General features: G+C 45.4%; 1 protein-coding gene across 2 annotated transcripts in view; it reads left to right on the top strand.

Moving 5' to 3' along the window:
* Nucleotides 1-26,688, top strand: part of MORC3 (MORC family CW-type zinc finger 3) — a 246,006-nt gene that overhangs the window by 31,310 nt on the left and 188,008 nt on the right. For both annotated transcript variants that reach the window (XM_029603483.1, XM_029603485.1), the window contains one exon: nucleotides 3,205-3,277. In XM_029603483.1, coding sequence (XP_029459343.1) covers nucleotides 3,205-3,277 — 73 coding nt within the window. The remainder of the gene's footprint in view (nucleotides 1-3,204; nucleotides 3,278-26,688) is intronic.

Here is a 26,688-nt window from a genome sequence, read left to right as displayed (position 1 = left end):
TCCCTGTTGCAGAATTTGGTGGTATCTGCAAAAAGGCAAAAATTTCCTGATTAGTCCTTCCACTGTATTGCTTACAAAAATGTTGAAAAGAACAGGTTCAAGGACAGATTCTGTGGCATGCCACTAGTAATGATGCTCTCCTTGGCATGAACTCCATTTTACCTTTGTCACTTCCCATTCAACCAGTTTCTTATCCATCCAGTCATTTTAGGGCCCATACCAGGGAGCACTCAAGTTTATTTGTAAGTTGCCTATGCAGAATCATGTCAAAGGCCTTGCTAAAATCCAACGCCACTACATAGAGTTGGGATCAGATGAAAGCACTCTGATCACCCAAATTTGTTTGACAAGACCTTCCTCTGGTAAACCAGCAAAGGTGAGCATTGTCGCTGCCTCTTTCTCCTATCCCATGTGCGCATTTTGATGATAAAATGTCATTCTGTAGCATTCATAGTGGGACAGCCCAGAAGACAGTGAGGTACATGCTAATCTACAAGCCCAGTCCTCTTCAGCTGGGAGAACAGGAATGTTGATGACTCTTGCTGCCTAGCTGTATGTCTGCCCACTTTATGGGGAGCCTATGTTAACGTGCTAAGCAAAAAGGAATGAACTCTGGGGAGATGCTGGACAGATGGCACACAGAATAGTCTAACTCTGATCTGAGTCCAGTACCTGAATGGACCCATTAATGCAGAAGAGGGAGCCATGTCTTACCTACTTCTTTTTTTTTTTATTTATATTTTAATCATTTTTAAACAAATTTTTACATTTGCCAAAAAATAAAGAAATAATCTGTATACATACCAGGTACTTTACATTGCAAAACAATATATAGGAACTAATATAATTGTGTGTAACAGAATCTAGTCCCCATCTTGGGAGGAATTACAAAAGAAAACAAAAGGCATTATTTGTAATTAACAAATAATTATGAGTACTCACTTTTTACTATGCTGTTCTCATGCTCGTTCTGACTCTTTATCCATCAAAAAGGTCTCAAGGTGACCAGGTTCTCGAAATACAAACTTATTTTTTTGATGAAGAACTAAACATTTACAGGGAAACCTTAAAAAGAAACTTGCTCCAAGGAAAATTACCCTTGGTTTTTAATAATAGGAATTGTTTCCTTCTAATTTGTGTGTTACGAGACACATCCGGAAAGATTTGTATCTTTTGGCCGCAGAAAAGAAAGTCTTTATTTTTAAAGTATTTCTGCATTGTTAGTCTTATCTCTTTCTCTGCAGAACGAAACCAAAAGTGTAGCTCTCTCCGGAATGTCATCGATTTGAAGCCTCTAAAAAAGAGGTCAAATTTGGCGATTCCTTTTGGACAATATCCATTTCTTCCCTGTCATCCTGAGACCAAATCGTGGTTTTAGGTATATAATATATCTTAGAAATACTCCCTTCCTCGATTGAGGAGATAGAGAGTATTTCAGATAAGTATTTTTTAAATAATTCAATAGGAGACAAAAGTCGAGAGACGGGAAAATTCAATAATCTTAGATTTTTTCATCCTATTCAAATTATCTAGATTTTCCAAATATTTATGCATCATCAAACTATCTTTTACAAAGGACGTGTTTGAAGTATGTAAAGAAGACAATTGTGCTGTTGCTACTTTAGAGGATTCCTCTAGTTGATTTAACCGTGTTTCATGCTTTACTACTTCATTCTTAATTCCTGTTGAAACATTATTAAACTGTGAAATAGAATCTGTTAAACATTTTTGCATATTCAATAAAACTTTCCAAACATCTCCCAAAGTTACTTTTTGCAGATCTATTGATTCAAGTATTACATTTACATCCTGTGTGGAGGCAGATGTAGTCTGACAAGCAGACCCTATCTGATCCCCACCTCTGGCTAAATTACTTGACAATATATTTTCAGAAGATTTTTCCATCATATTCAATACAGTAGTTGGGAATGTTATTTCCAATTCGCCAGATTGAGCTTGAGTTAACTGCACTGAACCTGGACTATCTGGGGATCCAGAAGCAAAAGAAATATCTGGAATAGAATTCCTAGCTGTCTGACTAACTCTGCGTGCCACATGAAAGTCCATTGGTCCCCTTACCGTTGGAGTACCCGGCGACGATATTAGAGGCTTTAATTTCCTTTTCCTACCCATAAAGGGAGGAAATGGAATAAAGAGGAAGAAAAAAAAGTAAAGAAGAAATTTTAGAAGGGGGGGCGCCCCTTTGGCGCGCGGCTTCGGCAGCGCGCTGGCGGTTGCGTGCCGCAGGCCTCCGGAATTTATCGGGCGGTCTGACCCTGCTTGATGACGTCACAGGGGTCAGTTCCCAGCGGCGATGGTATCAACGAGCTCCCGGGCTCTAGCAAGAAGCCCCATCTCAGTCCCGCGGTTAATCCTCTCTCCTGAGAGGTGACTCACTCACGACTCCTCCCATGTCTTACCTACTTCTAGCTCCCCCCCCCCCCCCAAAATAAAAGTACATCTCATTTCTTTCTCTCCCCAGTGATCGTTGTCTTTTTCATTTCTCCTTGACTGCAGTGTATATTTTTATTTATTTCATATTATTTGTGAGAAAGTACTAACAGTTTAATTGTGTATATGTATATGAATAAAGATTTATTGTAACAGCTTTACCTCAGATTTTTACCATAAGTGCTTTTGCCCCACTCTTTTTAGAGTGTATTGTTGCTGTGTATAATAGGCACTAGTTAGTGGTATATATTGCCTGATCTTTTGTGTCTGTGTGTGTGTACATGTATGATTGTATGTATGTGTATATGTATGTATATGTGTGTATATATATAGTTTTTTGTTTTTTGTTTTTTTTTGTTTTGGGCTTTGGCCACAGACAGTTCTTGCACGCCACTCTTGCTGTCAGCAGATCAGTGACCCTGACTAGAAATAGCCAGCAGTGGGATTATAGTGAGAGAGCTGCTGCTGGTAAACAGAATAAGACTGATGACATGGGAAAGGTGTGCAATAGCATTCATGTGCTTTGCTTCCAGCAAGAGGGCTCAGTCCAAGCTTGCCATTCAGTTTTGGCAAATATACAGTTATTCACTGTAGGCCTATTAGACAGATTTGTCTGACTTGTGCATGGAGGTGGGTTGTACATCTGTCATGGCTTTTCATAGGGAAACTAACATGAGGGTTTGAATCAGCTCAGCAAGGATATTACTCCCAATTAGTGGATTTGTAACAGTTTATCTTGCATTTTTATTTCAGCTTTGTCCCAAGTTTCTACACACCAATTCTACCAGTCACACCTGGCCCTTCAGTGCCATTGCTGAATTAATTGGTATGTATATGTTTTTGTCATAATGTTGTATAGAGCTGAACACATTATGTAGTAGAAACAAATGTGCTCTGAACCAAATTAGTCAGAATCCATGATGTTCCCTCTTTCTATGGAAGTAGACCCTACCTTTACTTATACTACATCTACCACTTGAGTGATATTTTGACTGTTCTACTAGGTAGCAGTTTGAGACAGTTAAAAGTGGAATGAGTCCACATGAAAATGTCAAAAAAAAAAAAAGCCAAGTATGCCTTTTGCAGGTGAAAAGTTCAAATGTGACCATTGAAATCCATGCAAAAGATAGAATGGCTTGTACTGCTAATTCATTCAGAAGCAATTCCTGAACATACCCAGATCAGTCCAGACAAGTGGGTTTTATTCATCCCTAACAGCAGATGGAGGTAGAGAACAAAACTTTGGGCACTGCCCCATATACAAGAGTGCCACCTGCAGTCCCTCAGTATTTCTCTACCTCCAGCAGATGGTAGAAATGCTATAACCCTACAGTCCTGACTGACTGGATATTTTGAGGAAACTTGCACCCTGAGGTGACAAGCTCCTGCAGAAGGGTCGGCCTCAGGTTGAGCCGGGCGAACGGGGTCAGCTTCAGCCCGCGACCCCGGGCCCACTGACAGCCAGTGGTCTGGTTCCCTCAGTGGGACCGAAGCCCCTCTGCCGGCCCAAGAGCAGGGAAGTACCCTTACTTTTTATGTTTGGAGTTTGTTCTCTTTTTCTGTGTACTGGGCCTTTAAGACTGTCTTTTTAAAAAAACAAAACAAAAAAAAAACCGGCAGCTGCCTGCATTGCATCGGCAACAGTTTGTGAGCAGTCTGAGCTGCTTAACAGTCAGAAATCTCAGCGATTTCGTCGGGGACAAGGCTTGACAGTAAGGGGGCGGATGGGGGAAGTCCTCCGGAGGTAGGTGGTCCCAGTCAGGGCATTTTTTCCTCTGGTGGGGGTTGCTTGCACTGCTGTTTGAGCCGTGTGGTTTTCAGCCGTGGCAGAAGCCTTTTCAGTGCACCGGCGGGAATTTCTTGGGGCAGTGTGCCCTCTTCAGGTTTGCCCAGTGATCGGGTGGTGTGCCCCTCCCCCTCGTGTTCCAGGCCGCATGGTAGCGCGGCAGAGACAATATTTAGCTGTTTCTGATTGTTTTGGACCTTTTCTCTTTGACTGTACTTTGTGATAAGTGCTGCTCTGACTGACAGACAGCTAAGAGAGGCCTGCAGAACCTGTGGCAGCCAATCCGGTTACCTAACTGACCTCCTCCTTTGCATGGGCTGTGCTGGAGGGGGGGCTCTGAGAGGCCAGCAAAACCCCGGAAGACTCCAAGGGCTGCAAGCCCGGATAACTCAGGTCCTAGTAGCCCCAAGCGCCCTTCGGGGGCCCCAGGGGGGGGGGTTTTCGCCCGAATTTGTTCTTTTCTTTTTTCAGAATAGTATTTTTATTGGTAACGTCAAGCAGGAAGCAACCAAATTGCTCACAAACCATCCTGAACAATAATGACAGTAAACAAAGAAATTCAATGAACATTAGAGCAAGGAAAACCTCTGGTGTGCCACCACCTGACCCACCTTTTCCGCAATTTCCCCCCATAAACCCTAAGACCCATCCTCCCTACCCCCCAACCAACATCCACTCCACAAGCATCCACACACACACACACCCTATGAACCCCCCCCCCCCCCTTGAACTGCCCAGTCAGACGTGTACCCATTCGCCCGTAAGTCATCCTGCATAGTTTTAGGCATTATCAACACAAAGGCTGCCCAGCAAGCACAATAAACCTTATCCGGGCTGCGACGGCCCAACAAAAAGTCCATTCGTTCCAGTTGTACCATTTCAGCCATGCGCCGGACCCAAGCTGTATACGTGGGTGCGCTGTCCGGAACCAGCCAATCGCTCAAGATAGTTCGGCACGCCTGCATGACTGCCACTCTCTCAAATTTCAGTTTGGAGCATCTGTCCAGTAAGGAGTGCGGCAGGGAGCTTGTCACAAGCACCCTCCCTGTAAAGCCAACTACCACGCCAAGGCATGTGTTCAATGCGTGCTCTATGGCTGTCCAGAAAATCCGAAGCGTTGAGCAACCAAATAGTCTATGGGCCAAGGTCCCAGGTTGCTGGCCACATTTAATACACAACGTAGTGGGAGCCAGGCGCATCTGAAATCTCCGAACGTCATCAAAATAAAGCCAGTGCAAAATTTTAAATTGTATTTCCCGAAGACGAATATCGGGAAGAATCTTCTGTAAGCGTGCAAAGGCATTCAGGATTTGGGCAGCAGTGACCAAAGAATTGAGAGCCTCAGTCCAACGGCCCGCCAAGTGAGCCGCCCGGTCCATGGTACGAAGTTTCTGTCCCTTGATTTTCCATGCGGTAATGATATTAGTAAGGTAAGCAGTATCAAAGGTACTATTAGCGAATTTGAGTTCTGCTACAATGTCTGCTTCAGTCCATACACAAGAGCGAATATAGTGGCGGGCTTGAAGAAAAGCATAAAATTGTTTGGCTGGAACATGGGTACGTACGCTGTAGGGCTGCAAAATCCAGTAGATGACCCGTCTCCTCATTGAACATATGATACAAAAACAGTAACCCCTGAGATGCCCAAGACTTAAATATGGCCCCACCTTCCCGCCCCGGCAGAAATTCCAGATTGTGGACCAGAGGAAGCAGGAGAGACCGGATCCCCGATCGTGCATTCAACCGTCTCCACCACTTCCAGGCCTGGATACAGGGAGAAAGCAAAACTGCAGGATACGGGGTAGTATAGTGTACCGTGGCTCGAGATTGAATAATGCTCACGGGAGAAATAGGGGCTGACATACACATAAGCATCCCCGCCGCACATAATTTATATTTACCTGTGAGCCATTCCCCCACAAAGCGTAACTGACAGGCCACATTGTACAGTCTGAAGTCGGGCATATTAAGCCCTCCACGGTCATTCGGCAACTCCAAAGCAGAGTAAGGAAGGCGCGCCCGCTTCCCCCGCCACAGAAACCTCTGTATACCGGAGCGCAGGCGCCCAATGTCCACCCCCCGCAGCCAACAAGGCAACATGTGTAATAAGTAGAGAAGTTTGGGCACCAGAACCATCTTCACCAAAGCACAGCGGCCAAAGAAAGACAGCGGAAGAGAGGTCCAAGCTGCCAAGTGAGTGAGCAGGTTAGCTATACAAGTAGTAATATTTAGAGCGTATAATTTTTTGAGATCCCTGGGGACCCAAACTCCCAAATATTTAAAACGTGATGGGGCCCAGTGGAAAGGAAAAGACGCGCCCCAGCTAGCAGGCAGATGTTCATTCAGTGCGAGGGCCTCTGATTTGGCATAATTAATGCGTAAGCCCGCCACCAGGGCGAATTGGTTAAACAGCTGCACAATGACCGGGACACTGGTGCGCGGCCGACCTACAAATAACAAAATATCATCTGCAAATAATGCAGTTTTCATAGGGTGGCCGCCCACACTGAGGCCATAGAAAGTCCTGTCCCCGCGCAGGCGACTAGCCAGGGGCTCCAGCGCCAAGACAAACAATAGGGGGGACAAAGGGCAACCCTGTCTAACTCCGCATCGAATGGGAAAGCTAGACGTAGGTCGGCCATTCAGTAAAATGGTAGCGCTAGGATTACTGTATAATGCAGACAGCCAGCCCAGGCACGGACCGGAAAAGCCATACCTGTCCAGAGCCCAAAACAAGTAGTCCCACGATATAGAGTCAAAGGCTTTTTCAGCATCGAGACTCAGTATAAGGGCCTCTTCCGATGATTGGTAACTAAGTGCTGCTAAAAGACGGCGGATGTTTCTCACGCCCTGGCGACCCCTCACGAACCCCGTTTGGTCCTCGTGTATCAAAGTGGGAAGGAAACTCTGTAGTCTAGCTGCCAGAACAGAGGCTAAAATTTTTATATCCACATTGATCAACGAGATGGGTCGATATGAGCCCACCTCCAAGGGGTCCTTCCCTGGCTTAGGGAGGACCACAATAACCGAGCCATTCGCATCATCCGAAAGTGGCGGACCCTCCAGCAAACCATTAAAATAACCCTGCAAGGGTGCCAAAATAGGAAAACCCAAAATTTTGTAGTATTCAGACCCAAACCCATCTCGTCCCGCTGCCTTACCAAGTTTCAAACCCTGAATGACAGAGTAAATTTCCGACGTAGAAATGGGGCAATTCAACGCTAAGAGGTCCTCCGGGGTCACTCGAGGCCAAGACTGTCCTTGAAACAGGGCCTCCGCCCCCTCCCTGGACATAGGTTTCCCGCCATAGAGCCGTGTGAAATATTCTAAAAATCTAGCCTCAACGTCCGCAGGGCTCGTACGATGTATCCCCTGTCCGTCACGAATCCCCGGAATAGACAATTTGACTCCTTTCGGCCGGAGCAGGTGAGACATAAGTCTACTAGGACGGTTGCCATACTTATACAGTTGGTACCGATAGTACCGCATAGATTTCGAGGCACGAATATGGAGCAAATTATTCAAGGCAACTCGGGCCAGATCCAAACAGATCCTGTCCTCTGAGCGCATAGTACTCTGATGTAACACCTGCGCAGCCTGGAGTCGTGCTGTAAGCTGAAGAATCTCAGCGTTTCTTTGTTTGTTTTGTTTGGCCACATAAGCAATGATCGCTCCCCGCATCACCGCCTTTCCCGCCTCCCACAAGGTCCCGGGGCCGACATCCGGTAAGTGGTTGTGGGAAAGATAATCCGCCCAGCTATCCCGTAAATACTTTTTAAAAGTGCCATCCAAATAAAGGTCAGGACGCATACGCCAGGAGAATGGTGCATGAGAGCGAGGCCCCCAACACAGAGTAAGGCTAATGGGAGCATGATCCGTCAGTACCATCGGATCAATAGTAGCATCCACCAATTGGGGAAAACTTCTCTCAGAAAGCAGCAAATAATCCAATCGGGAATAAGTATCGTGGGGATGAGAGTAAAAGGTAAAATCCTTTTCTTGAGGATGTAACACCCTCCACGCATCTAATAGCTGTAGGTCCTTACATAAAAGATTAATACCCTTACCCACATCAGCTGGGGAGGACAATTTAGGAGGTTTAATATCCACAGTTTTATTCGCCACCACGTTAAAGTCCCCCCCCACTATGAGACTGTGATCAGAATATTCCATAAGCAGTTGCAGCAAGGTGGTAAAATACCCAGGTGCATACACATTGGGGGCGTAAATGTTACAAAACACTACCTTCTGGTGATAGAGTGTTCCAGCCACCAGAACATATCGCCCTTCGACGTCTTGGCTTAAACGGGTAAGTTGGAAGGGCAAATTCTTATGTACTAAAATAGCCACCCCCCTCTTGCGCCTGTTAAAGGACGAGTAATAGCACTGGCCCACCCAATCACGCTTCAACTTAGCATGTTCCACGTCCCCCAAATGGGTTTCCTGCAAAAATACTACGTGGGCTTTCATTCGTTTAAACAGCGCATTCAATTTAGTACGTTTGATTGGAGAGTGGATTCCGTCCACATTAAGGGAAACTACTTTAACCTGTGCCATAATTGGGCAAAAAGAATAGTACAAAAGCCTGGGGCCCCGTAGGGCTCCAGAACACCATTTCCAATAGTGTCCTGCGGCCTCCCAGCCTAGACCACAAAGACACGGACCTTCGTAATGTGACCACAATATACCATAGCAGGTAAGCTTCACACATCCCCCCGGACAGCGCAACACCCCCCCCAAGCCCCCCTACCCTAATATCACAGACACACACATTCATACAACCCGAATCATCCTCCCCCATACCGAAGCCCTCCATACTCCCAGGAACAGGGGTCCCGACCTTCCTTCACCAACGTCTGGGGCCCCTGCCCCCGGCCCCGCCCTCCCCCCTCTTCCCCCCCGTCAACCAGCAGTGCCATGCCCATGCAAACAGACTTAACTAAAACCACAACTAAAGATACAAAAGGGCTCAAAAGATACAAAAGGGCTCAGCAGGGCCCTGATACCAAGTCCACAATAAACAGCTGACTGGGTAGTAAGTCAATGGCCCACACATAAGCAGGCGGTCCAACAACCAGGGTTAGAAAGAAACCCAGTGGAGAAATAGGACTGGATAGGGGTGGTAAGCGGCCTCGCTCACAGGCAGCAACCAGGGCACCAGGAAGAACCAATATAGCTCACGCCGCAACAGGCGTACTCAGCTCAGAGGAAACAAGCATCTCAATCCACCGGCGGCAGAGAAGCAAGGAAACCCTCCGCAGCTGCTTTGGTAGTGAAAAGATGTGTCTGATTATTGTAGGACACTCTCAGTTTCGCCGGATAGAGTAGAGCAAAACGTATGCCCCGTTGGAATAGGAGCGTGCACGCTGGGGCCATAAGTTTCCGTTGCGCCGCGGTGCTGGCAGAGAAATCATTAAACAGGAGCAGTTTATTTCCAGAGTGTTCCAACTTCTCCTTTGCCCGATAAGCCCGCATCAATTGGGTTTTATGGCTCCAATTAAGAATCCGGGCCATAACAGGTCGTGGTCGGCCTGGCCCCTCTCGCATCGGGCCCATCCGGTGCACCCGTTCACACTGCAACCCGCCTTCTGGCAGCTCTAACCCCACTTGCCTGGGAAGCCAGTGTTCCACCAGCGAACGAAGCTCCTCATCCCGCACAGCTTCGGGCAGTCCAATAATTTTTAGATTATTTCGCCGGCCTCGGTCTTCCTGCTCCTCCATCTTAGCGAGCAACTCTCTCTGCTGAGCTTGCAGTTCCGCCACGTGGCGTTCCGAAGCAGCCAGTCTATCCCCCACGTCCGAGAGGGTGTTTTCCGCCACATCTAGCCTCTTAGAGTGCCCTTCCACAGCTGCCTTAATATCTTCAATGGAGGTTTGCAATTTGAAGAGCCGGCTATCCAACGCCTCCGTAACACTTTGGGAAATTTTTTGTAGGGCGTCTTCCGAAATCGCAGTTAAAACGGGCGCGGTGGGGCCTACAGCCTCCGCCATTTTAACTCCTCGGGGTCTGTGAGGGCGGCGCTCCGTTTTGCCTCTGGTGCCCGTTCTCCGCATTCCACGCCCGCCGGGCGAAGCCTGGTCCACAGCGACCCTATGCACGGCTCCGGGAGGGACTGGAGGTGAAAAACCGAGCGGCGAAATAGATTAAATTTCAGATACGAAAGAGCGGGGCCACGGAGCTTTATCCCCCTGCTTCCGTCTCGGCTTACGTCATCGCCGGAACCGAATTTGTTCTTTTGATGCACGAAGCCTTCTTGGCGAAGCAGGCAGGACAGTGTGCTGGCGCAGGCTCGGAAAAGCGGGGGAAGGTTCCCCATAAGGCTGCTGCGGGCTTGGAAAACCTGCCTACCGAGGGACGAACAGCGTGTTTGGACTTGGAATTGGAGGACTCAGACGAGTCTAAGGAAGAGGAGGACGTTTCCTCGGAGGCCGATCGGGATGGAGACCCCAGTGGGGGCCCTCCTCCGGATCTGGGGGAGTCTGTGTTCGAGCAGGGGCAAAGCAGATATTCCATCTATTTCGTAGTGCCCAAGAAGAATGGCATGTTCCGGCCGATCTTAGATCTGAAGAAGGTCAACCAAAGTTTGAAGGTTCCACGGTTTTGGATGGAGGCGGTATGGGGAGGAGAATTTTTGGCGTCTCTGGATCTAACGGAGGCGTACCTGCATATCCCTGTCCTTCAGGAACATCAGAAATTCCTCAGATTCATGGTTCTGGGACAGCATTATCAGTTTGAGGCGTTCCCTGATGGTGGTAGTGGCGGCTCTGCGGCAGGAGGGATTTCTGGTGCATCCGTACTTGGATGACTGGCTCATCCGAGCGAAGTCCCTGGAAGATTGTCGACTGTCCGTGGCGTGAGTTCGGTCGCTCCTGGAGTCTCTGGGCTGGGTCATCAACGTGCAGAAGAGTCACCTGGTTCCTTCCCGTTCTCTCGAATACTTGGGAGCCCATTTCGACACCCAACAGAGCAGTGTATTTCTTACAGACGAAAGAGTGAACAACATTCAGGGACAAATAGTGCGTCTGCTTCGTCTGCGGGTGCCGAAGGTCTGGGATTATTTGCAGGTCCTGGGCTCGATGGCATCCACTTTGGAACTGGTGCCCTGGGCATTTGCTCATTTGCAACCGCTTCAGAGGGCTTTGTTGTCCCGTTGGAATCCTCAATCGCAACAATATTTCCTGCCCCTGTTTGATGGAACCAGCCCGATCCAGTCTGGATTGGTGGATGATACGGCGCAACCTGGAGAAGGGGATGCCTCTCGAGGTCCCGGATTGGGTGGTAGTCACCATGGATGCGAGTCTTCGGGGCTGGGGAGCGGTTTGCCTGGGCAAGTCTGCTCAAAGTCTATGGTCGACGACTGAGCAGGTGTGGTCCACCAATCGCCTAGAGACGAGAGCGGTGCGCAGAGCGCTGGAGCATTTTCTCCCTTTGGTCCGCTATCAGATGGTGCGTGTTTTTTCGGACAACTCCACCACAGTGGCATACATCAATCGCCAGGGAGGGACCAAGAGTCCCACGGTAGCGCAGGAGGCTCAACTGCTATTCGAGTGGGCAGAGCTTCATCTCGAAGGGATTGCCGCCTCCCACGTCGCCGGAGTAGACAACGTCCAGGCGGATTACCTCAGCCGACAACAACTGGATCCGGAAGAGTGGGAGCTCTCCCAGAAGGCCTAGAAACTAGTCTGCGAGCGGTGGGGGACCTTGTAGTTCGATCTCATGGCAACGAGTCTCAATTCCAAGGCACCAAAGGTTTTTCAGCCGCTGGAGGAAGACCGGAGCAGTGGGGCTCGATGTCCTAGTATGTCCGTGGCTGGCCGGGGTCCTTCTGTATGTCTTCCCTCCTTGGCCACTTATAGCAAAGGTACTCAGACGTATGGAGGGATGTGCTGGTGGCTCCGGAGTGGCCGCGTCGACCGTGGTTCGCAGATCTGATGAGGCTAGCGGTGAATGGCCCGTTGTGTCTGACCTATATGCCGGACCTGCTTTGTCAGGGTCCTATATTTTCTGATCAGGAGGATGGCTTTTGAGAGGAGGCGATTGCATGTGAAAGGGTATTTGGAACCAGTTATTACCACGCTTCTTCAGGTGAGACGTCCTTCTACTTCTCTAGCCTATTCCAGGGTATGGAAGGTTTTTGAGACCAGGTGTGGAGAACAGGGATTGGACCCTCTTCAGGTTTCGGTGTCCCATATTTTGGCCTTTTTGCAGGTGGGTTTATCCAAGGGATTAGCCCATAGTTCACTTCAGGTCCAGGTGTCCGCGTTGGGCTGTCTGAGGAAGGATCACCTTGCTGGTGGTTGAAAGGAATCTGTAAGTTTTTGCTTGGAACATTGTTTTTTTTGGTTTTTTTTTTTTTTTTTTTTTAAAGTATTGGGGCAAAGTTAAACTATTTGGTAATATTATTTAGTGTGTTTGTGCTTTTAATAGGCAGCAAATAAACAGAAGTTAGACTGTTTGTATTTTTAAATAGTCAGTCAGTAAGGCAGCTAGTAAGCAGTAGTTAGTGTTTGTATACTTAAAAAAAAAAAAAAAGTAGCCAGAAGCTAGAAATAAGCTAGGAGCAGTGTATTCCTAAGTAAAAAGGTTGAAAAGTTCAGTTACTCACCTTGGAAAAGTGTTGAGGTAGTGTGATTTGATTTGATTAGGTACCAACATTTGTTAATCAAGAGAGCAGTGAGTCACTGGCTGACTAATTGAAGTTAGACTGTTTTTCCCAACCCACCCACCCCTAGCTCATCCTTTAATTTATAGGCAGGTGTCACTTTAAAAAAACCCAAACCAAAACAAAACACCACCTTATTGAGAAGTTTGATCATTCCCATGTAGGCCACTACCAGACATATAGTGAATTCACTAATACATTTAAAGAATATTAATTAGACACATTCATACTCCCATAGCAACCTAAAACTTAAGTAGGAACTGAACAAATTTGAGATGAAAGCAGCAGTCCAGCAGCAAGAGGGGGGCTTCCCAGTCTTTTGCATCGTGTCACATGTATGACTTTTTACCCGCTGGTGAGAAATTGTACATGTGCATGCGATGCAAAGAGCTCCTGGCTGTCAGCGAACGAGTCCGATCTCTGGAGGCTAGAGTGGCAGACCTGGAGGAGCTGAGGCAGTTAGGTAGATAGATGAGACTTTCAGGGACATAGTAGCTAACTCCCAACTTCAGACTGGCAGCCCTGGTGCTGCCTTGGAGGAGGAAGGTCTCGTGATTGGAGAGCATTAACCTGATGCAGCAGAAAAGGATCCTGTAGCAAGGACCTGCTCTCCAGGTGATGTATTGTTCTTTCGCACGGAGGATATCTCTCCAAGGCCAACTGCCCTGAAGGGAAGGGTTAGGTCGGTCGTCATAGTTGGTGATTCGATTATTAGGCATGTAGACAGCTGGGTGGCTGGTGGGCGTGAGGATCGCCTGGTAACATGCCTACCTGGTGCGAAGATGGCGGACCTCACGCGTCACCTAGATAGGATTTTAGACAGTGCTGGGGAGGAGCTGGCTGTCGTGGTACATGTGGGCACCAACGACATAGGAAATGTGGGAGGGAGGTTCTGGAAGCCAAATTTAGACTCTTAGGTAAAAAGCTTAAATCCAGAACCTCCAGGGTAGCATTCTCTGAAATGCTCCCTGTTCCACGCGCAGGTCACCAGAGGCAGGCAGAGCTCCGGAGTCTCAATGCGTGGATGAGACTATGGTGCAAAAAAGAGGGATTCAGTTTTGTTAGGAACTGGGAACCTTTTGGGGAAGGGGGAGTCTCTTCTGAAGGGATGGGCTCCACCTTAACCAGGGTGGAACCAGACTGCTGGCGCTAACTTTTAAAAAGGAGAGAGAGCAGATTTTAAACTAGAACAAAGGGGAAACCGACAGTTGCTCAGCAGCGCATGGTTCGGAGAGAGGTATATTCAAAGGATACTAATGATGCATTAGAGTTAGGGCATCCCGACAGTGAGGTTCCAATTATAAGAAAAGTAATCCAAGTGTCAGTAACTTAAAAACTCTGCTGAACTAAAAAAATTCTAACTTATCCCTATCAATTAAAAAGCAGAATGAAAATACAAACAAAAAACAAACTTTGAAATGTTTGTATGCTAATGCCAGAAGTCTAAGAAGTAAGATGGGAGAATTAGAATGTATAGCAGTGAATGACATAGACTTAATTGCCATCTCAGAGACATGGTGGAAGGAGGACAACAATGGGACAGTGCTATACCGGGGTACAAATTATATCGCAGTGACAGAGAGGAGCACCCGGTAGGCGGTGTGGCACTTTACATCCGGGATGGCATAGAGTCCAACAGGACTAAATGCATAATTGAATCTTTATGGGTAGAAATCCCTTATGTGTCAGGGAAGACTATAGTGATAGGAGTATACTACCGTCCACCTGATCAAGATGGTGAGACTGACAGTGAAATGCTAGGAGAAATTAGGGAAGCCAAGCAAATTGGTAGTGCGGTAATGGGAGACTTCAATTACTTCAATATAGTTTAGACTTCAATTACCCCAATATTGACTGGGTAAATGTATCATCGGTACATGTTAGAGATATAAAGTTCCTGGATGGAATAAATGACACTTTTATGGAGCAATTGGTCCAGGAACTGACAAGAGGGAGCAATTTTAGATCTAATTCTCAGTGGAGGACAGGATTTGGTGAGAGAGGTAATGGTGGGGCCGCTTGGCAATAATGATCATAATATGATCAAATTTGAATTAATGACTGGAAGTGGGGACAGTAAGCAAATTCATGGCTCTCGTGCTAAACTTTCAAAAGGGAAACTTTGATAAAATGAGAAAAATTGTAAGAAAAAAACTGAAAGGAGCAGCTACAAAAGTAAAAAATGTCCAAGAGGCGTGGTCATTGTTAAAAAATACCATTCTAGAAGCACAGTCCAGATGTATTCCACACATTAAGAAAGGTGGAAAGAAGACAAAACGATTACCGGCATGGTTAAAAGGGAGGTGAAAGAAGCTATTTTAGCCAAAAGATCTTTATTCAAAAATTGGAAGAAGGATCCAACAGAAGAAAATAGATAATGCATAAGCGTTGACAAGTTAAATGTTAGACATTGATAAGGCAGGCTAAGAGAGAATTTGAAAAGAAGTTGGCAGTAGAGGCAAAAACTCACAGTAAAACATTTTAAAATATATCCGAAGCAGCCTGTGAGGGAGTCAGTTGGACCGTTAGATGATCGAGGGGTTAAAGGGGCACTTAGAGAAGATAAGACCATCGCGGAAAGATTAAATGATTTCTTTGCTTTGGTGTTTACTAAAGAGTATGTTGGGGAGATACCCGTTCTGGAGAAGGTTTTCATGGGTAATGATTGAGATGGACTGAACCAAATCACGGTGAACCTAGAAGATGTGGTGGGCCTGCTTGATAAACTGAAGAGTAGTAAATCACCTGGACCGGATGGTATACACCCTAGGGTTCTGAAGGAACTAAAAAATGAAATTTCAGACCTATTAGTAAAAATTTGTAACCTATCGTTAAAATCATCCATTGTACCTTAAGACTGGAGGATAGCTAATGTAACCCCAATATTTAAAAAGGGCTCCAGGGGCGATCCGGGAAACTACAGACCGGTTAGCCTGACTTCAGTGCCAGGCAAAATAGTGGAAAGTGTTCTAAGCATCAAAATCACAGAACATATAGAAAGACAATGGTTTAATGGAACAAAGTCAGCATGGCTTTACCCAAGGGAAGTCTTGCCTCACAAATCTGCTTCACTTTTTTGAAGGAGTTAATAAACATATGGATAAAGGTGAACCGGTAGATGTAGTGTATTTGGATTTTCAGAAGGCGTTTGATAAAGTTCCTCATGAGAGGCTTCTAGGAAAAGTAAAAAGTCATGGTATAGGTGGCGATGTCCTTTCGTGGATTACAAACTGGCTAAAAGACAGGAAACAGAGTAGGATTAAATGGACAATTTTCTCAGTGGAAGGGAGTGGACAGTGGAGTGCCTCGGGGATCTGTATTGGGACCCTTACTTTTCAATATATTTATAAATGATCTGGAAAGAAATACGAGTGAGGTAATCAAATTTGCAGATGATAAATTGTTCAGGGTAGTTAAATCACAAGCAAATTGTGATAAATTGCAGGAAGACCTTGTGAGACTGGAAAATTGGGCATCGAAATAGCAGATGAAATTTTTTTTTTTTCATTTTTTTTTTGTATGTAAAACATTATATTAATTTATGGTTTACTAACTGTACTGCCTGTTATCGTATATACCTGTTATCTGTAAAGCCTGTTGCTAATTATTGTTAATTGTAAACCGCGGTGATGTATTTTTACGTACTGCGGTATATAAAAACCCCTAAATAAATAAATAAAAAATAATGTGGATAAGTGCAAGGTGATGCAATTAGGGAAAAATAACCCATGCTATAGTTACACAATGTTAGGTTCCATATTAGGTGCTACCACCCAAGAAAGAGATATAGGCATCATAGTGGATAACACATTGAAATCGTCGGTTCAATGTGCTGTGGCAGTCAAAAAAGCAAACAATTTTGGGAATTATTAGGAAGGGAATGGTGAATAAAACGGAAAATGTCATAATGCCTCTGTATTGCTCCATGGTGAGACCCCACCTTGAATACTGTGTACAATTCTGGTCGCCGCATCTCAAGAAAGATATAATTGTGATGGAGAAGGTACAGAGAAGGGCGACCAAAATACGGGGAATGGAACAGCTCCCCTATGAGGAAAGACTAAAGAGGTTAGGACTTTTCAGCTTGGGGAAGAGACGGTTGAGGGTGGGGATATGATAGAGGTGTTTAAAATCATGAGAGGTCTAGAACGGGTAGATGTGAATTGGTTTTAATCTTTGATAATCTCACATGAAATCTCTCATTAAATTGATTTTAAATAATCAAAAAACAGAACTTATTCTGTTTAGCAGAAAATCTATTTTTAATAAAACCTTCCTTTTTAACACCAATTCTATGCAGATTGAATCTTCTAGTAATGTAAAGGACCTTGGAATTTTAATTGATTCTGATTTTAGATTGAATGCTGATATTAAGAAAAAAACAAGAGATGGATATTTTAAGTTACAAATTTTAAAGCGACTGAAACCTCTGTTGCATTTTAATGATTTCAGAACTGTCTTACAATCTCTGCTTTTTTTCTGCACTCTATTATTGTAATGCGCTTTTTTGGTATTCTTGGGTCCTATATTAGACCTTTACAATTACTTCAGAATACAGCAGCTCGAGTGTTATGTGGCAGAAATTTGATCATATAACCCCTACTCTTATGGAACTGCACTGGTTACTGATTAAGCAATGAATTGAATACAAGTCGCTATGTATTTTATTCAAATCCATAAACAACAAACAAACTGAATGGTTAAATGCATTATTGCGCCTTTATACCCCACAAAGGAATTTGCATTCTGCAAATAAATGCTTGTAATCAATTCCCTCAATCAAAACCGCACACTTAGCAGAGGTCAGAGAACAGGCAATCTCAGTTGCAGGACCCAAATTATGGAATTCATTACCCGAAGAATTAAGACTACAAAAGGACTTTAATATTTTAAAAAAACTGAAAGCTTTATTTAAAAATGCATATGAGCTAACTGCAGAGTAAAAAAAAACCCCAAAAACATTTATTTATTTATTTGTGTTTTTTCTATTCTGGCATTCGCAATAGGTATCACATCATGCCGGTTTACAATTAACAAAGGGGTGTCAAAAGAAGATACAATAAAAACATTAAAAGGTGTTAAACTAAAAATGTTGCAGTTACAATAAAACAGGGAAATACACAACTGGGAGCAGAAAAGGCGATAGGAAGTTTAACAGAACGAACAAAATTTACAAAATGTTTTGGTATTTGCTAAGTTATGGTGTTTTGCAGTGTTGTTATTTTACCGTGTTAAGGTAAAGTCTGAGAATCTGTTAATGGTGAGTTAAGGCTCTATTAATGGTTAGTTAAGGTTCAGTTGGGGTCTGGAAAGGCTTTTTTAAATAACCACGTTTTGAGTCTCTTTCTGAATGTTGGAAGCCATGGTTCCTGTTGTAGATCCGGTGGAATGGAGTTCCAAAGAGGTGGTCCTGCTGTGGAGAATGCCCTGTCTCTGAAGGTTATATGATGAGAGGTTTTAGAGTGTAGTACCTGTAGAGATTCTCTATAGGACTCTCTGATGGGTCTGGAGGAGATGTGTTTTCTGAATGGGATTTGTAGGTTGAGCGGCGAGTATTGATGGATGGCTTTGTAGATAGTTGTAATGGATTTATATATAATTCTATAGTGAATTGGTAACCAATGTAGGTCTTTGAGGATTGGAGATATGTGATCTCTTCTCCTTATGTTTGTCAATATTCTGGCTGCCGTGTTTTGAACCATCTGAAGAGGTTTAGTGTGAGATGAGGGGAGACCTAATAATAAAGAGTTGCAATAATCTAACTTAGAGAAGATTATTGCTTGCAGGACAGTTCTGTAGTCATGAGAGTGGAAAAGTGGTTTTATTCTTTCTAATGTATATCCAAAAAGGAAATGTTATATCAATCTTATATTGCGATGCCACTTCCCAAAATATTATTTCTTAAATGTATGGCCGCATCATCAAGCCTGTCAGCGTGTTCTCTGTGTTTTCAAAAGAGAGCCGCCCGGACCTCTAATCATCTGCGGCAACCAGTCTTTCTTTTTCTTTTTTTGTTTTTCTGTTTTTCTATTTTACGTTTTTTTTACAATTTTTGGAATATCTGTTTTATAATCTTTTTCAAAAAAAGCTCAACATACGGCCTAAGTTTCGCAGCAACAGCTGCTTCATCAGGAGCTCATGTAAAGTAACAATGTTCTTTCAAAACATCTCTGTCCAATAAATCCCTATATTGCAAAGGAAATTTTTGTTATTTAGAAACTCATGTATATATATAAAACACAGTACTTATCTGGGGTTGGCAAAAAGCAGACCTCATAACCAGATGGGTACCGTCTCAAAACATTTTTGAACAGAAGGAGCAGAGACCATCTTTGTATCAGACGCGGGCTTTTAACTAGATCGTATCCAATCCAGACCTCACACGTCATCACCAAAAGTGACGTAAGCATCAAGTTTTCTTTCACAGAAAGACGTTTAGTTCTGCTTCCGCATTTAGCCCTCTGGGGTGGAGGTGTCCAGAAAATGTATCCATCTTTGCTCTGATCTCAAGAGTTTTTATTCAAATCACCCCCACGCCAGTGAGGAGTGATTTGCTCCAGTACACAAACACGCAATTCCTCAAAATTATGTCCCTTTGCAAGGCAATGTGGTACAATCGGTGCATTTAAACGTTGTGTGGCTAGGCTAGACCGATGTTCAATGATCCTGGTCCGAAGTTGTCGTGTGGTCTTACCAACATATATCATCTCACATGGACATTGAATAATGATTATAACACCCACAGATTTGCATGTGGTAAGTTTCAATTGAACTGTGATTGAGAGATTCTCAAATCAGAAATAGGTTGTCACAAACATATTCATGCATACAGAACAGGTTCCACACGCTTTGTGTGAACCAGATCCTTGTTTAGGTGGTGTTATCGTCGAGTCTGAATGTACGAGTTGATCTTTTAAATTAGAGCCTCTTGTGTATGTAAATCTGGGTTTTAATTCAAATTCACGGTGAGACTGTAGCATGTACCAATGTTGGTGAACCAGTTGTTTAAATACTGATGCCATTGGAGAAAAAGGTACCACACATGTTATCAGATCTTCTGTTATTTTTTCTTTAGGTAAGAAGAGCCACTCTCTATTAGTATATTTGGCTCGAAGAAAAGCTCGCCTTATACATCGTCTAGGGTAGCCTCTCTTTGTGAAACGATCACTTAAGATCTTAGCTTGGGTGATAAAATCCTTTTGGGAGGAGCAGAGGCGTCTAATTCTGAAGAATTGTCCAGTGGGTAGGTTTTCTTTTAAGCTCCGGGGGTGGGCACTGCTAAAGTGTAAAAAGGTGTTACTGCTTACCGGTTTACGGTAAACTGAAGTTTTAAAGCCCATTGGAATCTTTGTTATGGTAATATCCAAAAAAGTAATCACATCTGTTTGAAAAGAGGCTGTAAAATGAAGACTGGTATTGTGTGAATTTAACCAGATCAAAAATTCATTAAATGTCTCTTGGGTCCCTCGCCATAAAATCAGAATGTCGTCTATGTATCTTCTCCATATAAAATGTTCTGAGAGAAGGGTTGGTTAGCATTGATCCACTTGTTCTCAAAAGCACCCATGTACAGATTGGCTAGATCTGGAGCCATCATGGCACCCATTGCGGTGCCACAAACCTGCTGGAAGAAATTTTTTTCATATGCAAAATAGTTTTTTGTCAGAGCAATATCTAACAGGGATTCCAGAAATTCTGACTGTATCCGTTGTGGATGAGTTCTCAATTCAAAGTAAGTCATAGCAATCTCCATTTCATTTTGTGGAATTGATGTATACAGGGACTCTACATCCAGGTTAACTAGATGTAGGTTACTGGTATCACATTGAATATTTTCCAAACAACAAATCATTTGTTGGGAATCTCTGATGGAGGGTAGTTCTGATACAAAAGGGGCAAGAAATGCATTGACGAATTTTGATAAAGGTTCCAATAAGGAATCTCTACTGGAGACAATGGGTCTTCCTTTTGAAAACACAGAGAACACGCTGACAGGCTTGATGATGCGGCCATACATTTAAGAAATAATATTTTGGGAAGTGGCATCGCAATATAAGATTGATATAACATTTCCTTTTTGGATATTCATTCTGTAATTTGTGGAAATTGTTCCAGTTCTTTTTTTGACGTATTTATTCTTTTTAAGACATGAAGTTTATGAAAGCAGTCCTTGGTAGTTTGGTTAATAAATGATTTCAGGTTTAGCCGATTATCAATGATAGCTCCCAGGTCTCTTACTTGTGCTAATTGTAAGTTGGCTGGTGGATTTGAAGTGATGTTGCTGTTTTCCGGGGATACGAGAAGGCGATCGCTTTTTGAAGAATTTAGGATTAAGTTTAGGCTGGAGAGGAGGCAGTTGATTTCTAGAAGGCATTTTTCCCAGAATTCTAGAGTTTTTGTGATGGATTCTTTGAGGGGGATGACAATCTGGACATTGTCTGCATATAAAAAGTATTTTAGGTTCAGATTGGTTAACAGTTGGCAGAGAGGGAGAAGGTAAGTGTATTTTGACCTTGTAGCCTCTGTTCCCAAGGAATGTTTTGAACCAGGCCAGTGCTGTACCTGTTATGCTGATGTTCGCTAACTGATTTAGGAGGAAGGAGTGGTTAACAGTATCATATGCCGACGAGAGGTCCAGGAGGTTCAGTAGGTAGGCATGACCTTTGTCTAGGCCCATGATGAGGTAATCTGTCAGGGATATGAGAAGTGATTCGGTACTTAATGATTTTCGGAAGCCATATTGAGTAGAGAACAGAATTTTGTGGTCTTCGAGGTAGTCCGATAATCTAGTGTTAACTAATTTTTCCATGACCTTGGCAATGAAAGGGAGGTTGGAGATTGGACGAAAGTTGGTAGGCTCTGACTGTGCGAGCAATAATTCCTTATTCTGGCTGTTTTGTTGCTTTTAAAGCTATAACATCTGGCTTATGTGTGTTATATTTTTAAATTGTTTTATTTTAATTTATTGGTTTTATTTTATTTAAGTTTAAATCTATAATTTTACCATATTAGTTATAATTGTTTTTATTTGAATTTAATTTTATTATGTAGTAAATTTGTTTTATAGATTAATTTTCAAAGTTTGTTTTATTGTAATATTATATAGGTTTTTATATAATTGTGTACACCGTTAAGATTGTTTCAGTTTGACGGTATATAAAACGAATAAATAAAGAAAATAAAGACAAGGGGGGCACACCATGAAGTTAGCATGTGGCACATTTAAAACTAATCTGAGAAAGTTCTTCACTCAACACACAATTAAACTCTGGAATTTGTTGCCAGAGGACATGGTTAGTTCAATTAGTATAGCTGTGTTTAAAAAAGGATTGGATTAGTTCTTGGAGGAGAAGTCCATTACCTGCTATTAATTAAGTTGACTTAAAAAATAGCCACTGCTATTACATCAGTGGAGGTGCCCGGGTTTCCGGATTGGACTCTGGATCCCTCGATGGGAAGAGAGCTTCACCTTTTGGATGTGCGGCGTGTGGTATTATGTACTTGAAGGTCACTAAGAATTTTCGTCGTCCTGATCATTTATTGGTCCTGTTCGGAGGAACAAAGAAGGGCGAAAAGGCATCTAAGGCTTCTTTGTCTCGTTGGTTGAAAGAGACAATCTCCGCAAGTTGTGTCAAAAGGAAGAGCGGTTCCAGTGTTGATTAGAGCACATTCGACTCAAGCTCAAGTGATGTCGTGGGCCGAGTGTCAGCTGGTATCTCCCCAGGATATCTGTAGAGCCACGGTGTGGTCTTCCATGCACACTTTTACCAAGCATTATCGTTTGGATGGGGAGGCCCCCTTTGGGGAGAGTGTTCGTAGAGCGGGTCTTTCGGATTCCCGCCCAGTGTAAGAGGGCTTTGGTACATCCCGCTTGTCTGGACTGATCTGGGTATGTTTAGGAAAGGAAAATTGGTTTTTACCTGCTAATTTTCGTTCCTGTAATACCACAGATCAGTCCAGAGACCCACCCTGAGGATCTCTGCTGAAAGATTGCTTGCTGTACTGCTGTTTTGTATTTGTAATGCAGATTTGCCACTTTTTTGGCTCTGATTTTATAGGTTTAATGATTATGAATGGTTATCTAGTTGGTCAGGGGTATCCATGTTGGGAGCCTTGTTTGCTCTTAGTTTTTACTTTTATTGGCTTGAGTATCGATTAATACTGAGGAACTGCAGGTGGTATTCTCGTATATGGGGCAGTGCCCAAAGTTTTGTTCTCTGCCTCCATCTGCTGGTAGAGATGAATAAAACCTGCTTGTCTGGACTGATCTGTGGTAATACAGGAACGAAAATTAGCAGGTAAGAACCAATTTTCCTATATTCCTGCTTATTTAAAGGGTATTCCTTTTTAGATTCTGGGTGTCTGTGAAACTAAAATTCTCCCTAGGGGTGAATAACAGAAATATCTAGCTCTGTGTGCCTTCCAGAAGGAGCAATTATTGTTCAAATGAAGTTGTGTTCCATGATTCGGATGCTGATACATGTCAAGAGAGGGCTTTTTGCCTTTCCAGTGGTGCTCCAAGCCCTTGTGTCATCTGCAGGGAGTTGTGAATTTACATAAGAACATAAGAAATTGCCATGCTGGGTCAGACCAAGGGTCCATCAAGCCCAGCATCCTGTTTCCAACAGAGGCCAAAACCAGGCCACAAGAACTTGGCAATTACCCAAACACTAAGAAGAACCCATGCTACTGATGCAATTAATAGCAGTGGCTATTCCCTTAGTATAATTGATTAATAGCCATTAATGGACTTCTCCTCCAAGAACTTATCCAAACCTTTTTTGAACCCAGCTACACTAACTGCACTAACCACCTCCTCTGGCAACAAATTCCAGAGCTTTATTGTGCGTTGAGTGAAAAAGAATTTTCTCCGATTAGTCTTAAATGTGCTACTTGCTAACTTCATGGAATGCCCCCTAGTCCTTCTGTTATTCGAAAGTGTAAATAACCGAGTCACATCTACTCGTTCAAGACCTCTCATGATCTTAAAGACCTCTATCATATCCCCCCTCAGCCGTCTCTTCTCCAAGCTGAACAGCCCTAACCTAAAAACATAAGAAATTGCCATGCTGAGACCCTTGGGTCCATCAAGCCTAGCATCCTGTTTTCAACAGAGGCCAAAAACCAGGCCACAAGAACCTGGCAATTACCCAAACACTAAGAAGAACCCATGCTACTGATGCAATTAATAGCAGCCTTTCCTCATAGGGGAGCTGTTCCATCCCCTTTATCATTTTGGTTGCCCTTCTCTGTACCTTCTCCATCGCAACTATATCTTTTTTGAGATGCGGCGACCAGAATTGTACACAGTATTCAAGGTGCCGTCTCACCATGGAGCAGTACGGAGGCATTATGACATTTTCCGTTCTATTAACCATTCCCTTCCTAATAATTCCTAACGTTCTATTTGCTTTTTTGACTGCTGCAGCACACTGAGCTGATGATTTTAAAGTATTATCCACTATGATGCCTAGATCTTTTTCCTGGGTGGTAGCTCCTAATATGGAACCTAACATCGTGTAATTACAGCAAGGGTTATTTTTCCCTATATGCAACACCTTGCACTTGTCCACATTAAATTTAATCTGCCATTTGGATGCCCAATCTTCCATTCCCTGTACGTACTAGGATCAGTCCAGACCGTGGGTTATGTCCCCCGTCCAGCAGATGGAGTCAGAGCAAACTTCCGAGGGTGCTGACATATAAGCAGGTGCACCCTCTAGGGATCCTCAGTATCTCTCTGACTCCAGCAGATGCGAGTGGGGGAACCTTTGCTTCCCCAGTTGGTGGCTTCTGCCCCACTATTTCTATCTTTTTCTTTTCAGGACAGGATCAAGCAGGCCTGGGTTCTAAATTATTAAATAGAGTTTAAAAAAAAAAAAAAAAAAAAAAAATTTTCTCTTCTCAGGGAGTCTCTCTGAGCCCCTGCCCGGGTCTCGCAGCCCTGGTTAGCTTGCCAGCGGGACTGCTTTCTCATTTGTCTGTCTTCTGTTCTTCTGTTGTTTCCTCCTCTCTCCGGCGGTAAGTTTTTGTGTTGCTGTTAATTTTTTCTTCACAGCTTCGCCGTCGGACGGCTCAGGGGCACGCTGGTGGAGCCAGTCTCTCCCCTGTTCGGAGCGCCGCGATTCGAACCCCTCCCCCTCGGCCCTGCGAAGTTTCATTCCCCGGGGCCGCGGCAGCAGGGAAGTCCCATTCCCCTGCTGCTCCTGAGGGGAGGGTTCGCGGAGTTGAGCCTGGGCGGACGAGCCCGCTCCTCCCGCGGCGCGGTTTCCCCGGATCCGGCCCCAGGGGCAGTCCCTGAAGGGGTTCTCCCTCCCGACCGGACGCCATGCAGCGCTTTCAGGGGGCTCCGGGCGCCGACCCGGGGCAGGGCGGATCGCGGGATGTCTCCTCCGGCGTCGCTCTCCCCGGGGGGGAGTCCGGGCCGTCTTCCCCGCCTTTTTCGCCGTCAGGCTCGGAGCGCCGCGGCTTGAAGGGAAGGGCCCCGCCCCCTCCTTTGGCGGGAGCGGCGGCCATCTTGGAGCTAGAGAGCGCTGCTGACTCGGAAGCTGAGGAGTCACAGCATGGATTTTCGCCGCGCTTGAGGCCGATTCGAGCCCCATCCTCTCCCCCCATCGCTTCGGGCCCCTCCACGGACCTTGCCCTCGCCGTCCCCCCACCGGCAGGGGGGTTTACGGCGGATTTTGTTCTTCTAATGCACCAGGCGTACCGCCAGAGTCTGCAGCCGGTGGGGGGGTCGCCCGGCGGTGGCCAAGCGAACCCCACGCCCGCGAAGATGCCCCGGCTGGTGGGGGTGGGGGGGGCCAATCCAGCGCCCTCGGGGGCCGGCCAGAAGACGCTCCTGGCTCTTCCACCCAGCGGAGCGACCCCACCGCAGGACCCTGGAAGTGACCCGGCTTCGACGGCTGATGAGGATTCGGTCCTGGCAGCGCACCTGGAGTGTGACGACCCACGGGTGCTCCGGATCTTCCGAAAGGAGGAGCTGTCTGACCTCATCCCACACGTCCTCCAGGAATTGGATCTCGACCCGCCCGTCGAACCGCCTGGGCCTCCGGCTCCCTCCGTAGCCTCAGCAAGCTCCAAAGGGGACCCTGTCCTGGCGGGCCTACGTCCCCGGGCGCGAACGTTCCCGATTCATGAGTCTTTCCTACACCTTTTGGTACGGGAATGGGACACGCCGGAGGCGTCGCTCAGAGTGGGCAGAGCCATGGACAAGCTCTACCCTCTTCCCGGAGACTTCTTGGACCTGCTTAAAGTACCCAAGGTCGACTCGGCAGTCTCTGCCGTCACCAAGAGGACCACGATTCCCGTTACAGGGGGAACGGCCCTCCGCGATGTCCAAGACAGGAAGTTGGAAGTCTGCCTCAAGAAGATCTTCGAGGTCTCTGCGCTGGGGGTCCGCGCAGCTATTTGTGGTTCACTCACCCAGCGTGCGGGGCTACGGTGGGTGCAGCAGCTCCTTACTTCACAGCAATTGCCACCTGAGGAAGCGGCGCAAGCGGACAGGCTGGAAGCCGTCATTGCCTACGGGGCCGATGCTCTCCACGACTTGCTGCGGGTCCTGGCGAGGACCATGGTTTCGGCGGTTTCCGCCAGGCGACTGCTGTGGCTTCGGAATTGGGCGGCGGACGCCTCGTCCAAGTCCAGCCTAGGTTCTCTACCCTTTAAGGGTAGGTTCCTTTTCGGCGAGGATCTTGACCAGATCATTAAATCCCTGGGGGAAAACTCCGTACATAGGTTACCCGAGGACCGCCAGAGGTCATATCGTCCGTCCAATTCCTTCTCCAG

Source organism: Rhinatrema bivittatum, chromosome 5, assembly GCF_901001135.1.
Source record: "Rhinatrema bivittatum chromosome 5, aRhiBiv1.1, whole genome shotgun sequence".
NCBI lineage: Eukaryota > Metazoa > Chordata > Amphibia > Gymnophiona > Rhinatrematidae > Rhinatrema > Rhinatrema bivittatum.
The sequence above is the reverse complement of the archived record's forward strand: the minus strand, read 5'-3'. Positions and strand labels throughout refer to the sequence as shown.